At 36.7% G+C, this 14,192-nt stretch overlaps 1 protein-coding gene across 2 annotated transcripts in view; it reads right to left on the reverse strand.

The window, feature by feature from the left end:
- Positions 1-466: 466 nt before the first annotated feature.
- The window catches only part of LOC149577748 (uncharacterized), a 30,504-nt gene continuing 16,778 nt past the window's right edge, over positions 467-14,192 (reverse strand). For both annotated transcript variants that reach the window (XM_089825489.1, XM_089825497.1), the window contains exons 6-9: positions 1,823-1,951; positions 1,423-1,638; positions 1,163-1,286; positions 467-970 (exon numbers count right to left, since the gene is read on the reverse strand). In XM_089825489.1, coding sequence (XP_089681615.1) covers positions 735-970; positions 1,163-1,286; positions 1,423-1,638; positions 1,823-1,951 — 705 coding nt within the window. In that variant the 3' untranslated portion in view covers positions 467-734. The remainder of the gene's footprint in view (positions 971-1,162; positions 1,287-1,422; positions 1,639-1,822; positions 1,952-14,192) is intronic.

Genomic DNA, 14,192 nt, shown 5'->3' on the forward strand with positions numbered 1-14,192 from the left:
GTGAACCCAGCTGAGGGCCAATTCTATTTTGTAATTGAGCTGTGACTCCAGCTGAGTGCTTGAATGCAAGAGTATTCCATTATTTTGTACTTATGCCTTTAACAAGGAACTTCTTACTTTAATAGTGTGAGAGTATTTGTGAGTACCATCCCCACCAGAGGTTTCCCTTAACCAAGTTGTTTCATCTACATATAATAAATTGGTGCCTTCTCAAACCGATCTTGCGGCAGATAAGTGGGAAAAACAATCTATCTGTATATGGTACTGCCAGTTTTCTAAAAAAGTTCAGCTTAATTGAAATTCGTTGACCAGATTCCATTTCAAAACTTAAACATTAAACTGAAGCTGCATTACAAAATTCAAATGAACCACCTGCCTTTAAAAGTCTCAAAACAAATCTCATTTTTTTATAAAGCTACATGAGACCACAGCCTAATTATGCAGTTGCAACTTCATTGCCATAACATTTACTAACATCATTTTGATTTCTATTTATTCGGCAAATTTATTACCTCAGATTTTTCTGGCACACAAAAAAGAAAATAAACAAAATTGCATGTGTTCTAACAAAAATATGCTCGTCAGCTCACACATATGAAATGGTGCTGTCAAATTACAGCACATGTTGCTTAAAAAGTAGCTCGGAAGACGGAAGAAATGCATAAATGAGGGATGCTGCTCATTTTTTGCTCCATTCCTAAAAAATTAAACTCACATTTTCTTTTAAAGGTACATCACGGAAACTTGACTGGAGCTGGCTGCAGTGCTGTCTCAACAAGTTCTTTCTGCTCTTTAGCATGGACCTGACTAAACCCTGTCGCTGTAGCAGCTGATGGAGCTCGACCAACATACTTAATATCTTCAAGTGTACCTCGATCTACAGCTCTCATAGCAGTTAGCAGTCGAGGAGTAATATAATTAAAAGCTCCCATATTCATAGGCTCTTCTTGGCACCAGACAATTTCTGCATCTGAAATAAGTAAAAAATTTAAGAAAATGCCATTTAGTTGTACAAATTTGTTTTCTGTAGTTTTTTTACATGCTCATTCTGCACATTAAAGATACGAGAGCATCAAAACATATTTATTGTAGTTTCACCATGCAGGGGAACATTTGGTTAAGGCATGCATTCTACTTGTAAGATTAAAACATCAAGACTTACTTGGATACCGCTTTAATTCTCGCTGGGCTAGATCATAGGGAAACGGGCATAGTTGTTCAACTCGACAAATAGCAACATCTTTCCTCCCAGTTCTCTGCCTTTCTTCATCAAGTTCATAGTAGACCTGAAGGAAATAAGGGGGATGGTAAAGTGGCAATCAGCAAAAGTAGGGAGTACAAACAAACATGGGGCCAGCAAAGCAGTATATAATGAACCAGTCACAATATATCAATTAACCACAACCCAAGTCATTCTGCTACCTTTCCAGAACAAAGTATTAGCCGCTGGATGCCTTCCTCTCGATCTGAATGGTCATTTTGATCCTTAATGAGACGCTTAAACCGAGTACCCTGCTTGTCGAACCCTGGATGACCTTGCACATCATCAAATTCTGATAAATTTGACTTACAGTCCTTGTGTCGAAGAAGATTCTTTGGAGACATCACGATCAGAGGTTTACGGAAGTCCCGGTGTAGCTGGAAATATATACAGATCAATCACTTTAGAAAATGAATATATCTATAAAAAAAAGAAACATTAGCCTAAAATGCCACCCAAAACAGAAGTTGTGATGAAAACAATCAGTATAAAAACACTATTTGTAATTGCAAAAATAAATGACTTCTGAAACATGAGATCAGAGGACAAGTTATTTTTAACCTGGCGACGTAGAACATGGAAGTAATTGGCAGGAGTTGTCACATTTACAACTTGCCAATTGCACTGTTGAATTTGAGTGCGTAATGTAGAATCCATTTCAGGAATCACAAAAGGATTGTCATCGCTATTCTGTACAATATGTTAATGGAAAAAGAATCAGTCCAGCTAATTACTATTAAAGTACTGTTAGATATACAAATGCAACAGCCATGACAAGATATCAAGGCATCTCCACACTAAAAAAAACTCAGTATGGCACATTGAAAATTCACACAGATGGTCATTTAATAGCATTTTAAAAAATAGGCTGTGTAGAGGATGGAGAACTTTGTTGAAAAAAAATAGAACCAGCATAATTAGCTAATGTTGTGCTGTCGCCAGCAAGCTACTCTATTTACAACAGATTCTATAACAGCTAAGGCAAAGACTAGTTGCATTGATGTCAAAACATCCTGAGGTAGCAAATAGACCAAAGTTTAAAAAGATTACTCTTTTAATAGGAAGATAGATAACCTCCACTTTAAAATTATGAGGAAGGTAAAGCCGGAAGCTAATTACTCTTAAGTTAAAAGAGGGGTAAAAGACATTTAATTATCTCTTTAAAAAAATTAGAAAAGGTTTTAAAGATGCACAATCATCAGGTGAAAAATAAAGAGTAATTAACTGGACAGAAAATTAGCCAAAATTTTAATCAAATAAATGAAAAAGCATGATGATTTGTAAACCATCCCTGTAAAAACTATGCATATTTTGTAAGAATCTTGTAAATGGCATGTATAACACTTGAAAAAGGTGGTAATACAGTGAGCCAGTTGGAATCAGGGTGTATCCAACCTAGGGTACATGGTACACTTCCCCTGGAGGCCTTGGCTTCCTAAAACAACATGATAGGTGCTTTTAAGAATATTAAGAAGCTTTCAGAAGCATGTGATTCCAAAGATTTTATATTAAGCAGCTGACTTAAAAATTCAAGCTCCAAAATTTCAAGGAACTGGTGGTGTTCTAATTATTATTTTTGGCAAGAAGGAATGCTAAATCTACAACTCATAACAAAATCTAAATATTTATTGAAAATAAACTTAAAATTAAAGCAAAAAATTTAGGAAGTTGATGGAGGCAAACTTTCAGCCCCACCCCAAAGACACACCTTAAAATTTAGAATCTAAAAAGTCAAGGTTCCTATTATTGTCTTGGACAAAATTCTAATTTCTTATGTACAATAATTTTCTTCTTCTCATGGGACACCCTACTCCACAATAGTAGCTCCATGGGGGAGTAGATCCTTTTTCATAAGGAATAAAATGTAAGTGAAAAGGAGAATATATGTAATATCCCCTTTCTGAAATAGGATTTAATAATAAATATATAAATATAATATAATTGACAATAAAATAGGGGTTAAAATATATTCAAATCAGAGAAAAACCAGAACAAGGGCACCAACCAGCCCTATCAAGATCCACCAAGTGGCTAAAATAATGAGACAAATCTGAAGGCAAATGACACTTATCGACAATATTCCAATTTTGCATGTGTTTAGTAGACCAATTAGCAAGACAATCCACTACACCATTCAAAGTAACAGAATCCAAAGAAGCACACAACTTGAGAATCTGATTAACAACCAAAACTAACTGCCAACAACCATTCTCAGAATGTTGTCGAGTCAACAAATGCACCACCACCTGTGAATATGTCTCACAGATCCTTTTCCATCAAGAACACAAGCATGCTCCACAACATAAAAAATAATTGTTGCCTCCATCAAATTGTTAGTATGATGGCCTTTATAAATAGAGAACATAAACTGATCATTCCCCAAACTACATCTACCAACTCTACCAATGCAAGCAAAACCTGGATTTCCCCAAGAAGACCCATCTGTGTTTATTTTTAAGAAAACCTTGTCGAGGCGGACTCCATCTCCCCACCCTGTTAATTTTTTGAAGGCGGCATTGGCATCTATTCCTCAAGGGTGGGCTCTTCTGAGAAGGAATATGAAGACCGGTTATAATAAATGACGTCACTAGGATCCACAGTTTTAGAGAAATAACATTTAGCTAAAACATTTTCTGTGTGTGTATGATATTCCACCACAAGTGGTGAGCCTCCAACCACACATCCTGAAATATATGACAATTCTTCTCCAACCATACATGCCAGATAATAAAAGAAGGGCCAAGAGTCCAAGCAACTTAAAGAAAATAAGTTTTGACGGGAGCCTTATCCCATCGATCAAAAACTCATGCAAAGAAGGCACATGCCAACAAGCTTGAATCCAAACATCCCACTAGAAGTGCCAAATATGTCTAGTGAAGAAGCACACAAAAAAGAGATGAGAGACTTTTTGCGCTATTATAGCACAACACACACCATGAAGGACCCTGAAAAGATTATCCCAAGTCAAGCACCAATTCTAGACCACCAACCACATGAAGAAATTGCACTTGGACCAAGACAACCTATGCCAAACACGTTTCCATCACGGAAATTGTATGTCGACCACCAACCACATGAAGAAATTGCACTTGGACCAAGACAACCTATGCCAAACATGTTTCCATCACGGAAATTGTATGTCCCCAAAAAGTTTGCCGCACTAATTCTGCATAACCTGCAGCAACAGAAAACTTGCCAGACAGATCATTGCTAGCCCAAGAAAGGACATCAGTTCTGCCTAAGTTAGGGCACTCCCTAGACACAAGAATCTAGGCCGGCTCTAGTCTATCAAGCTCAGATCCACCTGGAGGCCATTCAGAAGGAAGTTTCTAGCAGTAACGAACTGTCGAGTCACTATGATAGGCAATCCTATAATGATGAACCAAATACCAGCCAGTCATGGTAAAGATATCATTAAGGACATGGAGGGGATGAGAAGAAAGAATAAAAGGACAACCATCTCAAGAATCCACCCAAAAATGAGCTTGATATCCATAATGACAAATCCAAAAGAGTCCTTAAGTCCCAGATTTCAAAGTATTCCAAATCATAGAACCTCTACCCAACAGAGAAGTCAACGAGCATCAAACTAGTGACCCCAAGAGTATACAAGCCCACAATTGATGTTGACTAGTGCACCAACGCCAATATAACTTGGCAGCAAGAACTTTTCCATTTAGAAAAGCAGATCACAAACCAAGGCCACCCTCATTCTTGGGTCTGTACACAATTTCCCACTTAACAAGACTTATTTTTGAAGTGGATAAGTTCTCATTCCAAAGAAATTGATGAGATAGGGTATCAAATTCTTGAAGAAAATACATAGGAGCAGCTTGAATAAAACATCTATAAATAGGAAGAGCCTGAATAACTGACTTTTGAAAAGTAAAGTGAGCAGCAGAAGATAACTAACAGTAGGTCAAATAATTAACTTTATGCCACAGCTTGTCAAGAAAAACCTGCCAAGAGGACCTAGGATGTCAACCAATAGTAAGAGGAACGCCCAAATAAACAAAGGGGAGAGACCCAATCTAAAATATCAACAATATGCCTAGAGGGGTATTGAAGAAGAAGATGGATGACTTGTGCTATTAATCTTCTGGCCGGAAGCAATAAGGTTGATATTGAAGGCATGCCAGAATGATTCAGCTTCACAAAGATGAGCCAAGCCCATACAAGATGTGTCATCCGCGAACTAAAGATGTGAGAGCAAAGGCAAACCATTGCCCCACTGCCAACCATGAATCAAACCTTGAACAGCATGATATTTAAGGAAACGGCCTAGACCCTTGGCAAAAATACTGAACAAGGGGACAAAGTGGGAATAGAGGATTCCCTTGACGAAGGCCTCATGAAGCACCAAATGGCTCAAAAGAATCTCCATTCAAAATAAATCGAAAGAAGAAGAGGTAATACAACTCATAGCCCAACTCACATATTTTGTGCTAAAACGAAAGGCTAAGAGAACTTTCTAAAGACAACTCCATTTGACCCTATTGTAAGCTTTGTAGTAAACTTTGGTCATATCCAATTTAATAAGCATAGATCTCTCCTTAGAAGCTGCCATGGAGTGCATAAGCTCAAAAGTCATAACCACCCCATCTAAAATTTGTGTATTGGCCACAAAACCCCCTTGTTCCTCAAATATAACTAAAGGAAGACAAATTTTGAAACTTTCTACGATCAATTTAGTGATAATCTTATACACCACATTACAAAAGAGCAATGAGTTGAAAAAACTCAAGTTTGTAACTTTGTATACACCTTCCTTTTAAGGAATGAGATTCAAGTGTAGTGTCTGCCCCTAGGTTGCATTGTTGCTATCATGGTCGAACTCTTTTAGATTGGTTTTATGATGATGGTTAGTAGTATTGTTTTGAAACTATCAGATATTATGTTACAGATTCAGTTGATATATGATGTGATTACTTAGACTCTACATTTCAAATATGCATGATGATTATTACATTATTTTCAGTTATTGATGATGATTAGTTAGATGGTTATTATCACATGTGTTTTCTTATGGATACTTACCCCATACTTGCATGTGTATGGTGTGCGTGTTTGTTTCTTTTGTATGGCGTTTCTGATGTGGTTAAGGAAGGGAGTCGTACTCACCTGCTAGTCGGGATCTACACGATGCACCACTTCCTGCCATTGTCTGTTTAGCTTAGCATATATATATATAAATTGTATGTACATGCATGGATTTTATGCAGGTTGCAGGTACTGGGTATCACTTCCCTGAATTGCTAGGATGAACATACCCTATCGCATTATCTCAATGGTAAGAGAGGGGAGATAAATTCTCAAGTCCAAATCCCAAACCCTCAAACCATTTGTCCTAGAGAGGTAGGACAAGTATCTAAGATGTTTACCTACCGAATGTGTCGGATGACATAATTTGTGATTTTAACCCTTTAGACTAATTTTGTATGGATTGTTCTGTGATGGGTTTTCATATTTTATCTTGGAGGTCTATGGTGAATTTTCTATTAATTAAGTCTTAAATTAAAAGATTTAATTAATAATTTAATTATTTGAAAAAATTAATATAATATCATGATCTTTAGATATTTTGATTTTGATTAATTAAATGGGAAATTAATTGAGAAAAGAATTAAATAAAAGAAATTAAAATTAATAATAATAAAAATAATAATAGATAATAAATAAATAATAATAATAGAAATGATAAAAGAATTAAAATAAAAGTTGTAAGTCTACCTAGGAGTAAATGCACCTCTTGATTGCACATATGTCAACAACACAGGAGTTAGTGCACAAATTAAGCACATAGTGTCTACAACCTTGTGACTCATCTAGAAGGTTGGAAAAGACTCATGCTTAGTTGTCAACAACTTCTGGTTGTTTCTAGGAACATTCTAGGTGCTTCCTGAGAATTCTTTATATTCAAGCACTCCTAGAAGCTTGGAGAGCGTGTTTGGAGGACCCGGGAATGTTGGAGAAGGAAGGAGCTTGCTCTGTGGAATTCTGAGGAGAAGTGATTTAGCATCAGTGTCCAGGTAGACACTTGTGATTTTGACTTATGATATTTCACTTCTTGCACTTCCTGTCTTCTTTGTGTCTTCTGAACGCTTTCTGAGGATTCTATGCGTGAATGTTCTAGTTATATGCAATTTTGTCATGGATACCTAAATTGCCGTATGAGAAACCCCTACATGCGTAGATATGAGAATTCTATGGACTAGGGTTTAAAGGATTGTAGACCAACCTATTAGAAAGATTAATAGGTAGATCTAGAGATCAATCATTATAGGAAGAGGTTTTAAATTATAAAATTAGAAAGCCCTTTTTGTTGAAAAACTATGTATATGTTCTCTTTTAAAAATTTAAAAAAAATACAAATCAACATATATATATTTATTATAAAAAATGTTGTAATGTTTATTAACATCCTGTGTGTGTGTGTGTGTGTGTGTATTTATTTATTGAAACATTGATCATTTAATCACAGTGGAAAACATTTATTAAATCCGAATCCAAATCGCTTTTGAAAAGCATTATTAGAAAAGCATTTGTAAGAGAACAATTATTGAAATCGTTTTATAAATTTATTTATTTTTAAAATAATATATAATAACAATGGGGGGGGCGGAAGTTTACAACCCACCCCCTTTCTATTCATAGTTGGCGGCGGTCTCTGGCGCAGTTGTACTTGCAACTACGGTCGCAGGGCCGACTGCAGCCACAGCCCATTCGCACGGCCTAGTATGAAGTGGCAGTGGCATTAAACGCCTGCGCCCGTATTTCAAATCGCAGGGGGACAGTACATTTGTTATATCATTTATAATATGATATATATGCAATTCAGTTATTAATAGTATTTCGATTTGCAATAATTATTATTGTATAAAGTTTTATTGATAATTATATATATATATATATATATATATCCATTAATTGATTTTAATATTTGCTACTTTATAAATGTTATATGTTGATAATTGTTAAATATGAAATATCGATTTAATAATAATTTGTCAATTATTGTTAATCGAAAAGAGATATTGAATTCATTTAAATTATTAATTTGAATATTAAGGTATTAGAAAATAGTTGATTTTTAATTATTTTTAATTACTAATCAACTATTATCCATTGACCTGTTAACATAGTTATGTAATTATTAATTAATTTAATTAATGCTAGAATTGATTAAATTTAATTGATAATTAGGTTATACAACGAAGTTTTTTTTAATTGATTTGATTTAATTGAAAGTTGATAAGCCTTATCCTAATAATTGAATAAATGAAGAACCTTGTACGCTTGAAGTATCCTTGCAAACAGAAACTGAGATCTCCACACTTAAATCAATTATGCAATTTTAAGCAAACCCAAACATGTACTTGCGTTGTGCTTTCTTTATGCTTCTTGTTTTGGGTTTTTGGGTTGACTAGTTGTTGACCAGGTATAGGACGTCTACCGGAGGCTTGGGGGTTATGATTGTGATGTCATGATGATGTCTTTTGATCTCGATCTCTTAAACTCAATCATGGTTATGCGATGGTATGTTGATTGATATTGTTTTCAATCTTCTTGTTTAGGCGGTGATATATGTAACTTTTTTATGAGTTATCGATCAGTTGTATTTGGATACTTTCCAATCACTTGATGGAATTGAATTATTTATCTGATCTTGATGATGTCATGTTGTGACATGTTTTGACTCGACTTTTTCTGAGTCTTCGATTAGTATTACTTTGAGATGCTTTTGGTTGCTTGTTGACAACCAATGGATATTGTGATTATCAGTGATACCTTCAATTGCCAATAGAGAACCGTTGTGGTCATGATTATCTATGGATGCTTTTTATTTGCTCATGGAGATTTGATGCTCTTATTATGGATTATCTTTTGGTTTTTTTTTTTTCCAGTGGCTTGTATAGGACTATGGTGATTTTGTGATTTATGATTCCATGAGCTTAGGGTAGGTTCTCTACTTGTAGTGTCGGGAAGTGGCTTGCAATGGGGGCTGAGGCCCTAAGATGCTGTCAGGGTAACTCATTGTAAGTTGTTTTAATAAGTGAAAACATTACACCTAATACTGACTTAATGAACCTAATAAGATAATTGTTTGTTCTCGCCCATGCCTCGACTGCTAGTACAGACTAGGATGGAAGTAGAGAGAACGCTTGGTTGCGACCTTGCATTTCATAGTATGCCTCGTCTCTATGAGAGGATACTAGTGGCTGCATAGGGATCACTAGAGGGTCGGGTCTATTGGGAGACTACCAGGGTAACTCTAGCATGATCCGTGCGATGACACTTTCTCGCTTGCATAGTAGGTTTCCTACATGTCTTTATTGTGCCTCTGGGATTAGATGTCGATTTGTGTTGGAACCTTTGAGTTAGTATACTTTTAGGATTCCTAAACTTAGAGACTGTTTGTGCTATGTGGTTTGATATCCTATTTGGGACTTGAGATTATCTCCTCAGCGCGGTGGGAGTGGGCCATTTAGGTTCCACGCGGTCGGGTGGTAGTGCTTTTCACTCTTATCATTTGAGATCCGTTTGAGACACTGTGATTGATGCATTCTTTGTTGGCATCTATCTTCATTCTGTTCATGGATTATGATGGTGGACACGTATCCTTACATTGATGATTTGCATATGATAGATAATGTTATCTTATGTGTTACTTTGCATGTTAGATTTCTTTCTGCATATGATGTATGATTTAGGAGTGACATTCCTACTATGTTAATACCGATGTTCTCTTCGGTGATTTGGAATGTTACGCACGAAGGGATGGCTAGGGCCCACGATGGTCTAATGATGCTATTGACAGTTGGGAAGAACCGTGCACTTAGTTATGTTTGTGATGTATGGATATTTTTTATGATGGATGTTTATATCTTCTATGATGATGTATCATGTATGACCTGTGGTTTCATTTACTTTATTGCATCATGGACTAGAATTAGGATGAAGATGTACTTTATTTTCACATATGTATATTCTTTTAAGCCTTTCATACCCTGTGGCATGTACAGTGGATGATTAAGCATTCAGAAATGTAATGTATGAACGTTGGACTTATCATTATTATTTTATGTGGATGTGGTATTAGATGGAATTAATATTAGTTAATTAAAAGTGATTCAACGTTAAGGGATCCTTGAAGAATGTAACCTGTTATGTATGTTTATGATTACTTTCAGTTGAATGTTGTTATTGCTTTCGCTATTATGTTATGAATGGTTTTACTTCCATGCTTTAAAAAAAAAAATGTTACCAAACTTAGTGAAACTTTAGGTTAATTCTTTGGATCCCTTGGTAGGGCATTACATCAAGAAGGTAAACTTCAAGGCATGAAGCATTTGTTTACTAGAAAGAAATTCCCTAACACCCTCCAGAAGATCTAGCTTAATAATATCCCAAAACTCTTGAAAAAAATCAATAAGGAAATCGTCAAGGCCCAAAACTTTACCTTTGTTAATCCCAAAAACAACCTCTTCCACCTCTAGCATCTAGATCAAACAAATAAGATAAGTGTCCATCACATCGATGACAAGAGAAGGAATACAAGATAGGATCAAATTCTCCTCATCGGTGGCAAAAGGGGAATCATCGGCAAAAAGAGTAGAAAATGAATGTCGAGCCTCACAAGTCATGGCCAACAGAGTCAAAATCAAATTTCCATCTGGCATAACAAGAGGAGAGATACCCCTTTTGACGATGATCTTGGACAAAATGATGACAGAAAGAAGTTTTCCCATCCCCTTCTTGCAGCCAATCAATTCGGGCTTTTTGTTTCCAATAAATTTCATGGCTTGGAACTCAGCTTTCCTAAGAGCTTCTGAAAAACAAAATCCTGAATTTGGGATTTATCCCCACAAGGTGGCCAAGAAAAGCCTCCTTTCTGAAGTGTAGGTTACTGAAATAGGTCTTATTACATCTTCTGAGATGATACTTGACATATTGAAGCTTCTTCATAAAGACAAACATAGTTATGCCATTAGCAGGGCCACCCTCCGTCTACCTATTAGCCACTAAGGCATGTGAGGATGAAGGCCAAAGCCACATAAGCTGAAATTTAACAAGAGAATTATTAGGACAAGAGAGAGGAAAGGCAGATAATTTAATTGGTCAGTGATCAGAACCTCTCCAGTCCAAGATTTCAGAGCTAGTAATCATGCCATCACGGACCCAAGAATAGGACACAAGAAACCAATCCAACTGTTCAAAATTTGCCTCTTGTCCACTTCACCTATTATTTCAGGTAAAAGTCCCATTAGAAGGCTTAACATCCAGTCAAGCGAGAGAGTTAACTTGAGCCTGGAAAAGAATAGAAGTCGGGCCCAACCTAGGTAGCCCCCCTCTTTGCCAAACTAAACACAGAGTTGAAATCACCACCTAAGATCCAAGGAAGGTATGGAGCACATAATCAAAAATATCTGATGTGAGCCCAAAGCTGAGTTTTAGCACGGATGTCAATAGGAGCATAAACATTAGAAATAAGTATAGTCTCACCGAAGTATAAAGATGAAGCAAACATGGAGATAGAAGATCAACTAAAGATTCACTAGAGGGGAGAAATCTTACGAGGTTCCCAAAAAAGAGCCAATCCTCTAGAGTTACCCTGAGAACCGATACACTAACATTGACCAAAATACTACATATGAAAAGAATTGTAAAGCATGTCATCAACAGCAAGCTTAGTCTGCTGGACACAAAATATGTCTAGGGAATGAACCGCCACCAAATCTTGAATAGCCTTTTTGTAAGGAGATGTTATTCAACCCCCTAACATTTCAAGATAGAATAATCATTAAGAGGATTGGAAGAAGTGAACATTATCGGACTGACCACCCCAACAGATTTAGTCGTTTCTTGATCCTTTTTACAACCCCCTCCAGAGAAATTATCAACTGAAGCTTTCTTATGAGGGCATTGTTGTAAACCCAAACCCAAAGATGAACTTGTCCCTTCAATTGCACCTCCTTAGCCAAATCCACTAAGATAATGTCATCCTACATATCATTAAGAGCACAAGGGCCTCCTAGCACAGAGATATGAGAGCCATCTTGTGGTGGACCAACATGCTAACTCAAAGTAGAAAGTGTCATCACCTGCACAACATCCATACTCAACATAGTTGTCCCAGAAGAAACCTCAACTGGAATCCTTTCCTCCATGGCCATGGTATACAACACCTCAAATTGACTAAAGTTTTCCTCTGGTTGTCTATATTTGAAGTATCTCTTTTGGTCATATCCTTTGGCACAAGATTTAGTAGGCACAATACCCTCCTCATTTGGGCCACTTGCCTACATAGGGGTCTTACAATTATCACCCTTATCTGCCTATGAGGTTGAAGGTGGAGGAGAGCCTCCAACAGAAGTATAAGCATTCTTAGTAATGTGAGGGCACTCACGTTTGAGATGGCCATACTCATGATATACCGGACAATGAAAAGGCAAACATTCATAATCAATCTGTTGAATCAATGACCTAGAGCCCAAGCAGATTTCCAACGAATTGGACAAAGGATTATTTAAATCAATCTCAACACACATGCAGGCAAAATAAATTACCTTTTTGTCCAGGGTTTGTTGAGCAATTACAGCAAACTTACCAATCAGAGCAGCAATTTGTTTCAAAATATATTCTTGCAAAAGCTCAAGCGGGAGCTATGGTAAACAGACCCACACAAGAACCCTTGAAGGTATCTCTTCTATTGAATTAAACCCTGCATGTCAGAGTTTGACAAACAGCCCAACATGGTTATACAAATAACACCCTCCCTCAAAAACCTAATTCTTGTCAGCCATATTTGAGAAGATGACAAGAAAATAGATACAACCCACCTATCATTATCTCCACATCACCTTCAACCTGCCATGTGCACCGAATCCATTCCTCAAGTGCCAATAGGGATATACTGATTCATAGAAATTTAAAAATCAATGCATGTCGTCAATGAGCCCTTGGTCTACTAGTGAAGTTGAATGCCTCACAAAGAGCCCACCAGGGATCAAGTTTTGCTGAGTCCAAGGCTGCTTTGCATGCACTCTAGAAGACAACCCTGAAGGCAGTCTAGAGCCTGCAATCACCAAACTCTTTGAAACTCCAAGGTCCCTCATAAAAATTCGACCAGAATTGGTCAACACCCCACCAAAATTCCCCCCATTAAACTTGCACACCCTCAGTCCTGCACAAAACCCCACCCACGCTGCAACACTGATATAAACACCCACCAATTAATACCGTCACTGCTCAGGAAAACTAGTGCAATTGATAGCAAGCTCTACCATGCAATGAAGAGTTATGTCTCCCTCAACATAAGTTATAAAAGGGAGAATAGTTCATTTGAAAGGGGAATTGTGGAGGAAGGAAGAAAGAATGGAGCAAAGAAAATAAGAAAGCATCAACGTTAGAAGACAGAAATCGATAGAAGATAAGGAAGTGACTGTTTCAAAGGGGCAACAATGATGAAGGGTGGTGATCCTTTCGAAGGGTGGTACTTGTGAAAGGTTGTGACAATTATGAACAGGTGCAAGGATAGAAAGGGGAGAAGGTTTCAGTTGAAGATGAGAAAAAAAGGGGAGATCAATTTGGGGAATAATAAATTATTCTCAATGGAAACAATGAAAATGGGTACTCAATTCTTATGAAAAGCAGTGACCCTATCACCAATAACATATAATAAAAAAAGAATTCATTCCAAGCTTTGAAGGGAAAATGATAAATAAAAGCAGGTCAAAGGTAGACTTGGAGAAGAACAGAACAGCAAGTATGAAGTGATATCATTCCCTTAAACATCACAGAAGGCAATTCAATTAGCAGCAGTGCTCATAAAGAGGAGATCACTTCACAAGATATCAGCAATTGGGCACATATATGATAAATCAGATCGGGGATAACTATTAACTGTAGGCAATAGCATTATTGTACATTT

This window comes from Cupressus sempervirens, chromosome 1 (genome assembly GCF_028749045.1).
Source record: "Cupressus sempervirens isolate cs-2001-9-10 chromosome 1, ASM2874904v1, whole genome shotgun sequence".
Classification (NCBI taxonomy): domain Eukaryota; kingdom Viridiplantae; phylum Streptophyta; class Pinopsida; order Cupressales; family Cupressaceae; genus Cupressus; species Cupressus sempervirens.